Source organism: Lutra lutra, chromosome 16 (genome assembly GCF_902655055.1).
Source record: "Lutra lutra chromosome 16, mLutLut1.2, whole genome shotgun sequence".
In the NCBI taxonomy this organism is placed as follows: Eukaryota; Metazoa; Chordata; class Mammalia; order Carnivora; family Mustelidae; genus Lutra; species Lutra lutra.
Window position 1 is genome coordinate 41,992,375 of NC_062293.1, and position 15,366 is coordinate 42,007,740.

Sequence of the window (15,366 nt, forward strand, 5' to 3'; positions counted from 1 at the left end):
TAATTGCCAGTTCACTTTGGTTTCTATTTCCTGGCTAGCTCCTCCCCGTGCAGAGGACTGCCTGGCTGCGGTGACAAGCCACGGTGGCCCCAGAGGCAGTGGAGAGATGGCCTTCTGCAGCTCCCAGCCTCCCTACCTGAACCCAGTGAGTTCCGGGGCAGCGGGCAGTGGTGGTGCTAGTCCGGGGCTGTGCTGGCGGCCTCTGCCAGGAGGAGGCAGCTCTGGGTCTCTGGGGAGATGACCCCTGGGTGGCAGCAGGGGAAGAGGGCAAGTGTCCAAAAGAGGACACAGGAGGGAGGACCGAAAGCCAAGTGGGGGACTCCTGACTCAACTCTCTCCCCTGCTTCTCAGGGCTGGCGGGGTGATCGTCACTATCATTGTGCCTTTGCCTGCTGTTCACTGAGCCCCCCCCCCCCCCCCCCGCCAGCCTGTTCTAGGTGTGGGAAGTGGGGAGGGGGGAGGGCAGCGGAGGGGGAAGGGGAGATGGGCATTAGGAATAACTAGGTGAGTGATGGCTTATTTGTATGCATGGAGAAGTAAACGGGTTTCCGGGGGAGGCTAGCATGGCACTTGAGGGGACTTACTTTGGAGACAGCCTCCCTGGGTCCAGCCATTTTCGAGCCGGGTGGCCTCAGGCAAGTTACTTTTATCTCTCTGGGCCTCAGTTTCCACATCTGTAACATGGGGATCATCCTCGAGCGCACCTCCCAGGGGTGGTAAGGATGTGCAAGGCGGCATATCTCGAGTGTCCCAACAGTGCCTGGCAGGCTGCGGGGTGGGGGGTGCTTTTGAAGTGTTTTGGATTATTAGGAGTCTGGAGGCAGCAAGGAAGCCCTCCTGAGGCGGTGTCTGCTCCCTGAGGGGTGAGTAGACAGGCAGAGGCAGGCCAAGAGTGTCTCCAGAGGGGCCATCTCCGGAAGGAGAAGGAAGTGGGCTGTCCCTGCAGCGTGGAGCTCAAAGACTGCCTGTTGTAACTTTGGCCACATCCGTGTAGGCTCCGTCCACTGATGGCCTTGACTAAACCCTGTCTAAACCCTTACTATCCCCACTTCATCCATGGGAAACTCATGTTTCATGATTTCATGTTTCATGTTTCATGAGTCTCAGTGAGGCTGAAGTTACTTACCAGATGTGCCCAGATGGTAGGTGGCAGATAAGAGAGGTGCCTTGCCTTACCCCTAGGAGAGTGAGGTGCCCACAGAGAGAGCTATGATAACAGCAGCTAGGCAAGCAGCAGCCCCAGGCCCAGAAGGCTTGTGTCCTGGGCCCTGCCCTCTAGCAGGAGCCCCTCTGGGCCTTGGCAAAGAGCTTCCCAAGGGGCCTAGGCCGAAGGGCTGACAGAGCCCTTCGGTGGGTGGGGTGTGGGGACATTCCATACTCAGCAGAGGGCCTGGCTTGGCCTGTTTCCTCCCCAGTGCCAGCGAGGTTGGGGATGGGGGTGGGGACAGGTCGCTGGAGGAAGTTGGACCAGACCCTGTTTGTTGGGCCTCCATGGGACTCTCGGGGTCAAAATATGTCACCTTACGCTTGTTCTCCATCAGATGGGGGATCCCAGAGATTCTTCTAGGCTCTGACACTTCATTATTCTGCTCCCTAGTTTTTACTTTCCAGTCCTTGCCTTCAGAATGTTCAAATCACAAGAAAAATCCTCCTCTGGGCTACAATGAGTTAAAACAGGGCCTTGGAGTCCAGACAAGAGAGCGGAAGGGTGCAGCCCCTGCCCCAGGCTTCGGGAACACCGTGGGTGCCCTTCCCTGGCGGCCCACTGACATCCAGCCATGGGAACCTTGCTTCCTCCAAGTGCGATGAGAAGGTCACACGGCCGGGCTGCCTTGGGAGTCTGGCCCCTCTTCCTTGCCCACGCGCCTCCCGTCTCACCCGGGCAGCCCTTTCAGAGGTCCAGGACGGAATCTGGAACCACAGTCTGAACAAGACTCCATGTTAGGTCTGGGGAAGAGCCAGGAACGAGGATTTCTGTACTTCGATGTGAGAAGCCACCTATGTGTTCGTTAAAAGCATGAGTGCTGGGGTTCAAGCCCCGTTCTATCACGGACCAGCTAATTGGCTTTGGGCAAACTACCATATCTTCTGTGCCTCAGTTTCCTCTGTAAAAATGGCGCTAATGTTGGGTGATGAGGTCACAGACAGGGCAGGTTAGCCACCAGAAGGGCCTCAGAACCTCTGGGGCAGCCGTACCCTTCGGCTGAAAGTCTGCTGCTGCCTCCTGCTAGTGAGCCCCCTCCAGCCAGCTGCCCAGCGCCCACCCCCCCACGCTGGGCCTCCAGGAGGAGGCTGCCCAGCCTCCTGCCTGTAAAGCCTGGCTTTTCCGGACAGGAAGAGGAGGAAAAGGTCCTCAGCCTCCTGAAACAGGCGGGAGCTGAGAGCAAGTTCTCATTAATTCATCCTGATGCAAAGCATTGCCATTGTCAAAGACCTGGGAACACAGGGCTTTCTGGGTAGCTATGGGGCCTCTCATCGAACCCTCTCAGGAACACTGTCAGGCCACTGCTGTGAGAAGGGACCTGGGGTGCTGACAGGTCAAGTGACTTGCCCAGTGGGAGAGCTGTTAGCACAAGGAGCTGGGAGGCGACCCCACTCCGGGAGACCATAAATGCAAAAGTTCTCTCTCTCTCAGACACGCACCTGCGCATGGTGCACGCACGCGCGCGCGCACACACACACACACACACACGAGCGAGTGCACAGAGGTCCAAATTCCACAGCAGCCTTGCCTGCCAGGCTTAAAACAACACAATTTGTTTTCTTACAGTTCCAGAGGTTGGAAATCTAAAAGTATCAATAAGGTTTCAGGGGGGAATCTTTCCTTGCCTGTTCCAGCTTCCAGAGGACACTGGCCTCCCTCAGCCAGAAGTCCCACCCTCCATCATTCTTCCTTCCTTTCTTTTTAAATATTTTATTTATTTGACAGAGAGAGAGAGAGACAGCAAGAGAGGGAACCCAAGCAGAGGAAGTGGAAGAGGGAGAAGCGGGCCTCCCACTAAGCAGGGAGCCAGATGTGGGGCTTGATCCCAGGACCCTGGGATCATGACCTGAGCTGAAGGCAGACGCTTAACGACTGAGCCACCCAGGCTGTCCAGATTATAATAATCCATTTAAAATAATTTAAAAATCCATTTAAAATAATGTTGTTTTTCACAGTTTGAGGACACCCACTGTTTAAGACATACTGAAATCTCAAAACCTTTCTGGGGAAATCGTTGCTTGAAAGTAACCTGTACGGCCAGTGCCCATGATCCACACACTTCCCCCCACCATCCCTGCCTTCCGAGGCGCTTACAGACCCCACCCCCATCCACACTCTTACTGTAGATCGCAACACCTCAGGGCGAATAGGCTTCAGGGAGGGCAGCGTGCTTGCCGGGAGTACCAGCCTTTGAAGCATTCTGTCTTGCGACAGGAGGAAGGGCCCTTAAGAGATTTTTAGGCCTCAGTAGATAAATGAGGGGAGTTATGTTTTCAGAGAAGTAGGCCACGCGGGGCCTTAAGCTACTTCTCCAAACCACTGGCGTGGCGGAGACAACAGAGGGAACTCAGAGAGGCAGAGACACTGTGGTTTGCTCAAGTTCACCAAGGTATTTAATGGCCGAGCACAGGACTTACCTGAGCAGCGACAGAAGATCCTTCTCCCAGAGGCCCTGTCGAGGTCAGTCTGAATGAGGTCCCGGCAGGCAGCACGGGCGCTGTCCCGGTGCCCGTCGCTCCCCTGGGAGAGGATGGGCTTCCTTGGGTTCCAAGTGGCCATGCACACATGACTTCCTCCTCTTAGAAGCTGGCCCTTCCTCTTAGACACTTGATGGTGACCAGTGCCCCATTGCATCCTCTCAGCCCACAAGTGTCCCCGGCGCAGTCACAGAATGTCTGTGGAACTAGCTGGACTCGGGTCTGGAAGATCCGTGAGGCTGAGACACCCCAGCACGGGGCCCCCACCCCCAGGCTGCCGCTGGCTAGTGCTGAGGGGCCCATGCAGAAGGAGGCGGGCCCACTGACCGACCAGCATTTTCTCCCCGCAGGGCATCCCCTTCTCGGGGAAAATCCAGGGGGGTCTCCAGGACGGACTGAAGATCACAATCAATGGGACCGTTCTTTACTGCAATGGAACCAGGTATCTGGAACTGTTTCTTCTCTCCAGACTCAGCCCCCAGCCAACAATGGCACCTGTCCACTCACCCAACGCCCCCTGAGACACCCACTCCTGGCCTAGGGGATCCCGGGTGGTCCGCGCAACCCTACTACCGTCTGCCAGGAGCGTCCGAATGCCATGAACATAGATGCCCCACCCCCCGAATTAGGGATCACAGGAGCTCACTGTCTAAGGGGGGAAGTGGGCCAGCCTTAAGGCAGATAATAATGTTTTGGGATTGAGCTTTCCACTCTCTAACCCACAGCTACAAAAGTCTCAATTGCTTCATTTCTCATCACTGCCCGGAGCCCTCATTTCACTGATCTAGAAATATTCTAAACTTGTCATCGAATGCATTTTGGTCGTTTTCAGTTTTGAGGTCTTTTCTGGGAAACACTGAGAGCCCCGAGTGCCCCCAGGAGACTCTGAGAGAAGCCAGGCACCAGGACCCCCCCACAACCCTGCCAGCAGGGGGCTCTGGAATCTCCCCTCGGAACTTTTCTCCTTTCTCCTTCTCCCTCTGCCTGCCACTCCTCTGGCGTGATTGGCTTTCTACTCCCATCCTGTCCTCCCCACCCCACCCCCACCCCCGCCTTCCTGCAAAGTTTGTGCACTCATCCTTCCCTGGGGCAGGATTTTCTAAGACTCTAGGAATGAAGCTGGACGACCACAAAGGCACAAAGGGAAAAATACACCCAGAGACATTTCAGAAAAATATTCTACGTTTTAAGAGGAATACAGACTTAGATTTGCTGCTTCCAGAGTCCCTGGGAGCCTCCTTTCCCAGGGGGAGGGCTGGCTGGGCTCAGGGCTGTGACAGTTTCCAATGGGCCTTGCTGACTGAGGGTTCTGGAAATGACCTGGGGTTGAGGACAACATCCAGAACTCATGCTCCATCAGTAAGAAGTCAAGCAGGCTCTGCAGGAATTGACTAGAATATCTCTCAAGGGTCGCCTCTGGGCTGGGTGCAGGGCCTGACCCTCTGGGGTCTGTGGATGACCCGAGAGCACTGTGTGTAGCTGGGGAGACCAGAACGACCCCAAGAAGCAGGCGGTGAACCAGGCTCGCGCTGAGTTCAGGGAAGGCTGGGATAGACAGAGGAACCTCGGAGGAGAACCTCAGACCAGAACTTGGTTTTAGAACCTGAGGTTCTCTGTCTGGGAAAAGGCAGAACAAACATTTATTGTGCCCTTTTGTGAGCCAGGCCCTTTGGAAGGTTCTTGGTTTTAATTCCTCACCGTAGAGCCATAGCTGTACCCAAAGGCAGTTTAGGGGGTGTGGGGTTTCCTCCGAGGACAGAGACAGGAACGGACATTTACTCAGGTGGGGGTTTCCTGAGCACCTCCTCACTAAGCATCCGCAGAGGAAGGAAGTCACTCAGCTCTTAGGGGTATGGTGACCCGAGGACAGCGTGTTGTCCAGGATCATCACAAATGACCAGTAGGACAGAGCTGGAGTCCGGGTCCAGGCCTGCTGACTTCAGGGTCACCACTCCGCACGACACGCGGGGGGACACACGCCAACCTCCAGTGAGAGACAGATGTACATATAGAAAGCTCTCATGCCTGGGGAGCTACCTTTATTTATTCAATGCTTTTCTAATAGTAACTAGCTCTTGGCCAGTGCTAGTTAGGTAAGTTTGGTCCATCTATGTCAGACATTCTTTAAATTTGTTTCCTTCTTTCCCAATCGAGCTGATGGGGACTGGCTTTAGCTTCCAGGCACATTTCTTGGCTTCCCTCTCGGACACAAATCCAAATCCGTCTTCAAGCCCTGTGCTTCTCGTTGCTCAAGTCAAAACTTTTCTTTATCCGTTTTCTACATGTTTTTAGAAAACCACATGGTAAGGGCAAAATGCCATCCTTGCGCAAAAACACATGAAGTACAGACGCCATGAACAAAAAGGATAGCCACCAGCTAAGGATGGGTCCAGACCTGCCATGCAAGCTGTGAGCAAGTTCACGGCCGCCAGTCAAAGACACGAGCCTCCCTCTCCCCCTCCGCCGGCAGTCAGCCAGATCGCCCTCTGATTTCCCTCTGCCTAGGTTTGCTGTGAACTTTCACAGTGGCTACAGTGACAGAGACATTGCCTTCCACTTCAACCCTCGGTTCGAGGAGGGTGGCTATGTGGTCTGCAACACAAAGCAGAACGGAACCTGGGGGCCGGAGGAGAGGAAGATGCATATGCCCTTCCAGATGGGACATCCCTTTGAGCTCTGCTTCCTGGTGGACAGCGGGGATTTCAAGGTGAGCAGCAACTCTCTGCGGCCCCCTTCCCGTGGCCTACCTCCCAGCCCCACCAGGTGAGGCGTAAATGGCCTTTACAAATCACATGAGCCATTTGTTTTTTGTTTTTTGTTTTTTGTTTTTTTTTAGATTTTATTTATTTATTTGACAGAGAGAGATCACAAGCAGGCAGAGAGGCAGGCAGAGAGAGAGGAGGAAGCAGGCTCCCCGCTGAGCAGAGAGCCCGATGCGGGGCTCGATCCCAGGACCCTGAGATCATGACCTGAGCCGAAGGCAGCGGCTTAACCCACTGAGCCACCCAGGCGCCCCGAGCCATTTGTTTTTTAAGATTGTATGTATGTGTATGTGTCTGTATTGAGAGAGTAAGCAGGAGGAGGGGCAGAGGGAGAGAAGAACCCCGAGCCCATTCTGTGCTAAGCACGGGACCTGACTCAGGGCTCGATCCCAGGCCCTTGAGACCATGACCTGAGCCGAAATCAAGAGTTGGATGCTTAACCGACTGAGCCACCCAGGTACCCCTGTAAAGCACATGAATGTTTAAATTAACACATGTGCAACGCCATTAGGCAGAGAGCAGGACCTTTCCCTCCTAGGTGTTAGGTCGGTGGGCTCCGGGAGTGCAGGAGGAACAATAGAAATGACGCCCGGTCCCTCGGTCTTCCAGCCTCCTCCCTTCCTTTTCCTTCACCCTTGACTCTCCTGCCAAACAACAGATGTATGCCCAGGTCACCTCTCCATAGGTAACCCGATACCTATGCAGGAAACAGATAAAAGACACACACCTCCCCCCCCAACTCCCTCCCAGTGCTACTTCCCCCACTCTGCTTTCCAGAGTCCGAGGGTGCCCACCTCCTCCTGGCGCAACTTTCCTGGCTCCCCTTCTCCTGAGCCCTGAGACTTCGCTGAAGAGTGCCTTTAATAAATCTTGCCTTGCGCCTACCTGCCTGGTGTCATGTTTATCTCGCCTACAAAACCTTACAGTAGGCACACTATGGTGGCTACAGTGTCCTCGCACAACTTCCCCTGTGTCTGCAGGCTCACCTGGTACATCTTTTACTTGGGAAATAAGAACTAGATACATCACCATGGTGCTTTTTGGCCCTGTGAGTCTTTAAAGTTCTAGTTAATTCCATTCCTTTGCTGTAGCCGTTCCTCCAGCCTAGGTCCCTGATAACATTGATTTTCTGGTAATTCTGTCGCAGCCTTTATCCAGGTTCTACTAATGGCTTAATGTTACATGGTGTTGCAAATTGCATTAGTAAGCAGAGTAGTGTCTGTGGGCCTGGGAGATGGGGTAGGGGTGAGTATCCCCATGTCTGTTCTTCTTTGTGTGAGCCTGAATGTGCCCAGCCCTTCTGTGTACAACCCAGGGTCACCTCTCCTCTCCCCACAACAAACAGTTTATGCATATTTAAAGAACACCTCAGGGGAGCTAAGGTTAGACAGACCAACTGACTATTATAAAGAACAGTGAGGGGCACCTGGGTGGCTCAGTGGGTTGAGCCGCTGCCTTCGGCTCAGGTCATGATCCCAGGTCCTGGGTTCGAGTCCCACGTCGGGCTTTCTGCTCAGCAGGGAGCCTGCTTCCTCCTCTCTCTCTGCCTGCCTCTCTGCCTACTTGTGATTTCTCTCTGTCAAATAAATAAATAAAATCTTTAAAGAACAGTGAGAACCAAAGAGCCAAGTGGAGCCAGGGTTCGGATGTAGTTTGGATCTTACAGCTGGCACAGCTCTGAAGTGTGGTGTGCCTGCTCCCCAGGGGACAGACGTGAAAATCAGACTTGGGACTTGATTCCTGGGAGCAGGGGCTCAGGTCCCCCACCTTGGCCTGAGAGCCCTTTCCCCTCATCTTGGCAGGTGACGGTGAACGGGAGCCATTTTGTGCAGTACTCACACCGCGTGCCTTTCCACCGTGTGGACACCCTGTCCATCACTGGGGCTGTGCAGCTGTCCTTCATCAGCTTCCAGGTCAGACTGGCCCCCGGTATCTGTCTCGGGGGCTGAGTGCGGGGCCCCGCCTAGCTGCACTGGGCCCTGTTGAGTGGCCCCAGTGGTAGTAGCCAGTCTCCTCCCCAGGTGATTCTGGGGACACCCCTCGAGCTCCCCCATCCTGTCCTTCTGTGTTCCTGTCTTTGTCCAGAACGCTTCCTTCAGTCTCCCGGGCCACTCCTCTCTGTCATTCTCTACTTCTGTCATGCTTAGGAGACCATGTGGCTCCAGAAAGAACTTGGGAATCAAACGGAATCTAGCTCAGCTCTAAACATTGTCATCAGCTGTGGGATCTTAGACAAGCCACTTGGCCGCCCCCCGTCCTCAGTATCCCCATCTGTGGAAGGGGCATAGTCACTGCTGCCCCGTGAGTTATGATGTGAATTCAAGGAGGTAACACATGTCAGAGGTCATGACATGGCCTGCATGGGCCCATGCTGGGCTCTGTTGGACCCTCTCTGTGTTTTAACATTTTCGAATGCGTTGCCCACATCGAAAATAAAAGAAGTTTTGCAGCCTGGAGATGGATGGTGGTGCTGGCTGTGTGACAGTGTGAATGTATTCCAGGCCACTGAGCCATGTGCTGAAAATTGGTTGAGATAGTAAATATTATTGTAAATAAATGATATTAATGTTATTATGACTGCAATTAAAAAAAAAGATCAGGCGGTATCATATGGGAATCTGGATTTCTGGCTTTTTTGAGAATTAGGAGGATGGGGTATGCTGGGCCCACCGTCCCCCAGAGCCCCAGGATGCTGGGTTGGAGCTGCTGTTACCACTTCCAGTCTTCATGCTCCCAGAGATGAGACAAGCACACAGTAGGCCCACAACAGATACAAGCTCTTTATCTCTCATATTTTCTTCGGACCCAACTTTCTCCCATGCGGACCTGGGGGAGAGAGCAGGGCAGGGGGGAAGAGAGGGTGGGGAAGGGGAGAGATATTGAGGGGAGTCCGGGGTGGGTGAGGAGAGAGCTCTCTGGCTGCTGTCTCTCACTGGAGCCTGGTCCTCCCCTCTGTCCCTGCACAAGATCCTGAACACCCCTCCCCTTCCCTCCCTGCCTGGCTTCCTCCTCTGGCCCATCCCCTCCCCCTGCACCTTTCTGTGCTTCCTTAACTCCTTTAATGCTTCTCTTCACATCCTGGTTCCTTTTGTTTTAACAGAATACCCGAGTAAGCCTTACCCAGCCTGCCTTCTCCACGATGCAATTCTCCCAGACTGCCCGTGTCCCACCCAAGCCCAAGGGCCGAAACCCAAAAGTGAGTTCAATGTGGAGGCCTTGGAAGCTGAGCACTAGCAGGAAGGACAGAGGGTCCTAGAGGCTGGTTCCAGCAGCCAGGCCCCATCACGCCCACCCAAAGCTTCCCTGGCCCAAGCTGGGGACCTAGGAGTTGGCCTTAGCTCTTCCTTTCCCTCCTTAGTCTCCCTGCAGTGCTCCCACACCTCTCCCTCCCAAAGCCACAGCCTTCCTTGGGCCAGGCCATCTGACACCTGACAACAAGGACCGAGGCCTAGTTCCCAGCTCATCCCACCCACCTTGGCCTTGAGCCCTCCTCTACCCAAATCTGATCGCATCCGCATCCTCTCCCTACTTCAACATCCCAAAGGTTCCAAGTCCTTCTAAATAAAGCCTGGATTCCCCAGCAGGGAGTGCAGAAGCCGGCTTCACCCCCGCAGTCTTGCCCCAGCCCACCTCCTGGCCATACCCCCTCACCCAGGATGCTCAGGTGGCCTCCACTGCTCACTTGAGGCTTTCTTGGGCCACCAGGCTTTTGGCATCTGCCAGCCCCATGCTGACAGCACCCTGCGCCACCCCCCCCCCCTTGAAGCTGATCTTTTACCAGTCCTTCAATGCTCTGCTTAAATGTCACTTTGAGGGGGCATCTTCACTGCTTGGAACATCACAGGATGCCCCCTGTGTCCCCGTGGGCTTCGTACATATCTGTGCTATCCCAGTCACCATGTCCTGTTATAACTGTACTTCCACGTCTGTCCCTGACACTGTGTCCACCCTCTGACTCGCAAGCCCCTTTGGGCGGGGCTTGTGGCTTGTTAATTTGCGGACCCCCAGCACTTTGCACGGCACCTAATTGAGCCCTAGGGACTCCAGGAACGTGGAGTGTGGCTTGCACAGACCACGGAATGGGAGACCGGTCAGGGCAAGAAGAGTTTGCTGCTTGGGAACAGGGTCTAGGACAAGGAAGGCAGGGCCTGGCCCTTCCTTTGGCCACTGGACCAGGGGGTTGGCTAAAGGACCGGGTGCCTCTCTGCCCAGCCTTTCTGTGGCCTCTCGAGGTCCTGACAGGGCCTATGCCTCCTGCTGTGCTGACTTCAGGACAGGGCAAGCCTGGGGAGTCTTTGTAGGGCAGCCCAACTTTGACTCTGTGCTGGGGGAAGACAGGGTGTTGTGTTGTAGATAGAATCAGCCAGAACTGGTAGTGTTTTGGATTTTATCCCTTGGTACCCAGAGGGGCTTGGGCAAGCTGATGAGCCTTTCTGAGCCTCGTTGCCTTGCTAGCAAAACAAGAGCTGAAGATGCATCCCTTGTGAATGTCCTGAAGCCAGAGCCTGGCACACAGTAGGCCTTCAATAAATGCTCCACCTTAGGAATGAAATACGGTACCTGAAGTAATGGTTTTGCCCCTGGGAGCTGAGGGGAGCTCTATGGCCTCTCCCTGTGGAGGAGCCAATAGAAGATGACCCTGCCTCTGTTCCCACCCCCACACCCTCCCCAGCGCAGTGTATACCTGGGATGGGTTTGAGGGGCCGAGGTTCTGGAAGGCTTGCCTGGGAGCAGGAAGGAGGGGAGCATGAGTCTGGGGAGGCCTTTCTTATGACAGTTTCTTCCAGTGTCTCCCCTGCATGTAACACTAATATTAACTACTGTTTTGATCTTCTTATCCCTGTCAGTCTACAGGCGTTTGGCCGGTCAACTCGGCTCCCATTGTAAGTCTCTTGAGTCCTCCCGGGATTGTCTTCATTTTGCTTCTTCCTGTGGGCTGGGAGGAGGAGGCAGGGTTGCGCACCGGGCCTCTCCCAGAGGGGGCTGCTGCTAAGGCCAACCCTGACCATTGCATGGTGGTGGGAGGAAGTGGGGCTGGGGTGGGGGGGACTGTCTGGCCCTCATGGATTGGGAAACAGCTTGAATTGCCGCTTTCTGCCCTTCTGGAAGCAGCCACGGGAGACGGAGGCCCCACACTCTCTCACTCCCTCCTGGAAAGCAAGGCTGTGCTAGAAAAAGTCCCCTGAGAAGAAAGATGGGCCACAGGCCACAAAGGCAGCCTGTTTCTTCTCCAAGCAGAAGAAACTTTTGCCCCTACCTCATCCCCTCCGGAGAAGAAACACCTCTGCCCACAAGCTTTGGGCAGGGTGGGGTGGGGGTGGGGGCTGCTGGGTGGGTGGGAGGTGGTTGGGCTGGTTACACGCTCAGGATGGCCGCACCTCGCAAGGGTGCCATCTGGTGGCGGGAGGTGGTCTTCACGCTGGTGAGCGCCGGTTCAAACCAGGGTTTGTTTCTTCCAGACTCAAACGGTCATCCACACCGTGCACAGCACCCCTGGACAGCCGTTCCCTGTAAGTCTGAAAGCTCTGGTCAGATCACAGCCCGCCCTGCTCCCCCAATATCCCCCTTCACCAAGGACTGAACTCAGTAGTCCCAGAGGCAGGCAGAAAGCAGTGTGGCAAGGAGGATGGGGGTGTATGGGGTTAGGCCCTCTGCTCAAGATACATGTGAGTAAAATTCCCCTTGGGCCAACAGAGATTGTGGATCAGAGTGGATTTGCCCAACGGCCTAAGAAGCGGGTGCACCTAGGGACCAGCAAGAAAATGGGTCCTTCTGTCCCTGAAAGGGGAGTGCATTTGTTCGAGTGTCTAGGTCTGAGGCCATGCATCCTGAGGACAGGCCCTGGGATGTCACTGCTGGTTGCAGGCTTCTGCTGTGAATCAGTCGGAGGCCAAGATCTAGTGGGACTGCCTGTGGAAGGGTTGAGGGGCAGGCATGATGAGCTCAGGGGGCATGGACAGAAGTTCCACAGAGGCTAGCTTGGGAAGGAAGGCAAAGGGGAGAGGCCAAAGGCCTTGCGATGGGGCATCCCCTCAAGGATGTGGGGGGCCTGAGTGCGGGTGCACTCTCCCAAACTGAACTTCCTGGTCTCTTTCAACAGAATCCTGTCATCCCACCTGTGGTGTACCCCACCATGACCTACGTAAGTCATTTCTCTGGGAGGGGCAGAGGCCTGGTCTCTTTTGGGCAGGGTGGGAGGTGGTGGGGGTCTGACATCAGGGCAATCCTTTAGTAAGCTGAAGTTCTAGAAACATCCAAGTGAATCAAAAGGCTGTTGAAGGAAGCTGTCACCTTTAAAACTGTCCCTTCACCGTGAGCCTATTGGAGGGCCCTCCCCTCTCAGCCCAGGTATCCTTTTGTGTCCAGCTCAAGCTCTTTTCATGACAGTGGAAGCCCGTTACTTCGAGGAATGCTGGAAAGTTTCCCTTTGGTGTTTACTGGACCAAGTAATGATATCATGGAGTTCTTTCTTTTCTTTTCTCTTTTTAAAAAGATTTTATTTATTTATTTGATAGAGAACAAATGAGCACACAAGTAGGCAGAGTGGCAGGGAGAGGGAGAGGGAGAAGCAGGCTCCCCGCTGAGCAGAGAGCCTGACATGGGGCTTGACCCAGGACCTGAGGTTGACCTGAGCACTCAACCCACTGGGTCACCCAGATGAAAGAGGGCTTTCTTGAAAATATATTAGTCCAAATTCATGGCAATTGGCACAAAGCTCCCCTCCACAACTGACCTGCCCCTCTTCCCCCGACCCCCGACAGCCAGTGCCTTTCTTCACCTCCATCCCGGGTGGGCTATACCCCTCCAAGAGCATCTTCGTGTCAGGCACCGTCCTGCCCACTGCCCAGAGGTAAGCCAGGACGCTCAAGAAGGAGAGACAATCGGGACGCCTGGGTGGCTCAGTTGGTTGGACGACTGCCTTCGGCTCAGGTCATGATCCTGGAGTCCCAGGATCGAGTCCCGCATCGGGCTCCCAGCTCCACGGGGAGTCTGCTTCTCTCTCTGACCTTCTCCTAGCTCATGCTCTCTCTCACTGTCTCTCTCTCAAATAAATAAATAAAATCTTTAAAAAAAAAAAAAAAAAAAAAAAAAAAAAAAGAAGGAGAGACAACCCAGGTTCCTTCTGGTCATTCCCTCTGGCTCTGGGCAGACTGGGAGGGGTAGGGACTCAGAGCTCAGGGGGCTGGGAGGGTCCACGTGAGCTGCCCACCACCCCCCAGGTTCCACATCAACCTGCGCTCTGGGAGTGACATCGCCTTCCACCTGAACCCCCGTTTTGATGAGAATGTCGTGGTCCGCAACACGCAGATCAACAGCTCTTGGGGATCTGAGGAGCGAAGCCTGTCCCGACAAATGCCTTTTGCCCGAGGCCGGAGCTTCTCGGTAAGAGGCCGTGGCCTGGACCTCAGAGGGAATCAAGGGGCAAACAGAGCAGGTGGGTGGGGGTGGTGGAGGGTGTCAGGGGGCCCCTTGAGCCATAGAGGAGCTGATGCCTCTGGGGCGAGGGCTGGGCTCAGAAGAGAAAGTGCCCTCCAGATTGTGACTGTCCTTGTCCTCATGCTGTCTGACATAACAGAACAGGTGTTCTCAACTCCGACTCCACATGCAAATCACCTGAGGAGCCGTTAAAAGCAAAAGTGATATCTGGCCCCACCCCAAATGTCCATATTTTTCCATACACCTTAATACTCCTCAGCCAGCACTGACAGCTCCTGATGGGGGGCCCTGAGAGCCATGGAATGAAGTTTGGGTTTCAGTGTGCTGTGTTGGTGTGTTTCAAGCCAGAGAGGAGTAGACTTTGATTCAGAGAGAGCTGTGTGACTCTAAGCAAGTGACTTAACTGCTCTGTGTCTCAGTTTTCTCATCTAAAAAATGGGGCTAGTAAGAATCTCCATCTCATCGAGGTATAAGGATGAAATGAAATAATGTCTGTGACAGGCTGAGGACAGGGCCCGGGGCACAGTAAGTGTGCTGCAAGTATCCACTGTCGTGGTGATGTTTTTAACAGACATGGGCCCCCCCACCTCCCGGAGAGTGTGGTGGGCGGGAAGGACAAGTTAAGAGGCTGCACGGCAGGAATGCAGGCATGTGCTGGCCACTGGGGACGTGGCTGGCGCAGGCCTGTGTTCCTGCTCCTAGAGGCTCAGGGTTGGTGGGAGAGTGAGGACCGGGTGTGGGGGTCCCTGACAAGGAGGGCTCGGGAGGGTAGGGGGAGGCAGGGGAGGCTTGCTGGTTGGGGAGAGGCTGAAGGCCAATCAGAATTACCCATGTCGGCAAGGAGTGCAGAATGGGGGCACAGAGGAAGGGGGAACAGAGTCAATAAGGGCACAGGTGTCATGTGGAGGGGAGAGTGACTCTCCCAGAGTGCCTGAGGGGGCCTGAGGCATGAGGCTTGTTCGAATCATGCTTGAGGAAGGCAGGTACACAGAGGGAGACTCGAGCCTGCGTTTGGGTTGGAGGACTTCCTGAGGGGAGTGCAAACGGTGCGGCCTCTGTCCAGGTGTGGATCATATGCGAAGGCTACGGCCTCAAGGTGGCTGTGGACGGTCAGCACCTGCTGGAATACAGCCACCGCCTGAAGAACCTGCCCGCCATCAACAACCTGGAAGTGGGGGGCGACGTCCAGCTGACCCATGTGCAGGCATAGCTAGGCTCCCTGGCCCTGGGGCCGAGGGCGGGGCCGTGCTGCTGACCGCATGGGCTCTTCACCTCCATCTTCCCTTCCCTCTCCCTGTCCCTACCCTCAGGCTCTCCCAGCCTGCTGGGCAGCTGGGGCTTTTCTGGAAAGAAGGTGTGTCATGCCTGGGTGGCTCAGTCATTAGGTATCTGCCTTTAGCTCAGGCCCTGATCCCAGGGTCCTGGGATGGAGCCCCACATTGGGCTCTCTGCTCAGCAGGAGGCCTTCTCCTCCCTGTCCCACTCC

At 55.0% G+C, this 15,366-nt stretch overlaps 1 protein-coding gene across 3 annotated transcripts; it reads left to right on the top strand.

The window, feature by feature from the left end:
• LGALS9 (galectin 9) lies at positions 1-15,366 on the top strand. 3 transcript variants are annotated; one of them, XM_047708341.1, is made up of 11 exons: positions 1-145; positions 4,032-4,123; positions 6,187-6,388; positions 8,246-8,356; positions 9,544-9,639; positions 11,291-11,326; positions 11,903-11,953; positions 12,544-12,585; positions 13,205-13,293; positions 13,664-13,826; positions 14,944-15,366. In XM_047708341.1, exons 1-11 carry the CDS (start codon positions 107-109, stop codon positions 15,088-15,090), a joined length of 1,068 nt encoding a protein of 355 aa, XP_047564297.1. In that variant the 5' UTR covers positions 1-106; the 3' UTR covers positions 15,091-15,366. The 3 variants fall into 3 exon arrangements, with proteins under 3 accessions (XP_047564297.1, XP_047564299.1, XP_047564298.1); XM_047708342.1 differs by lacking the exon at positions 9,544-9,639 and having other exon boundaries at positions 2-145; XM_047708343.1 differs by lacking the exons at positions 9,544-9,639; positions 13,664-13,826 and having other exon boundaries at positions 14,944-15,022.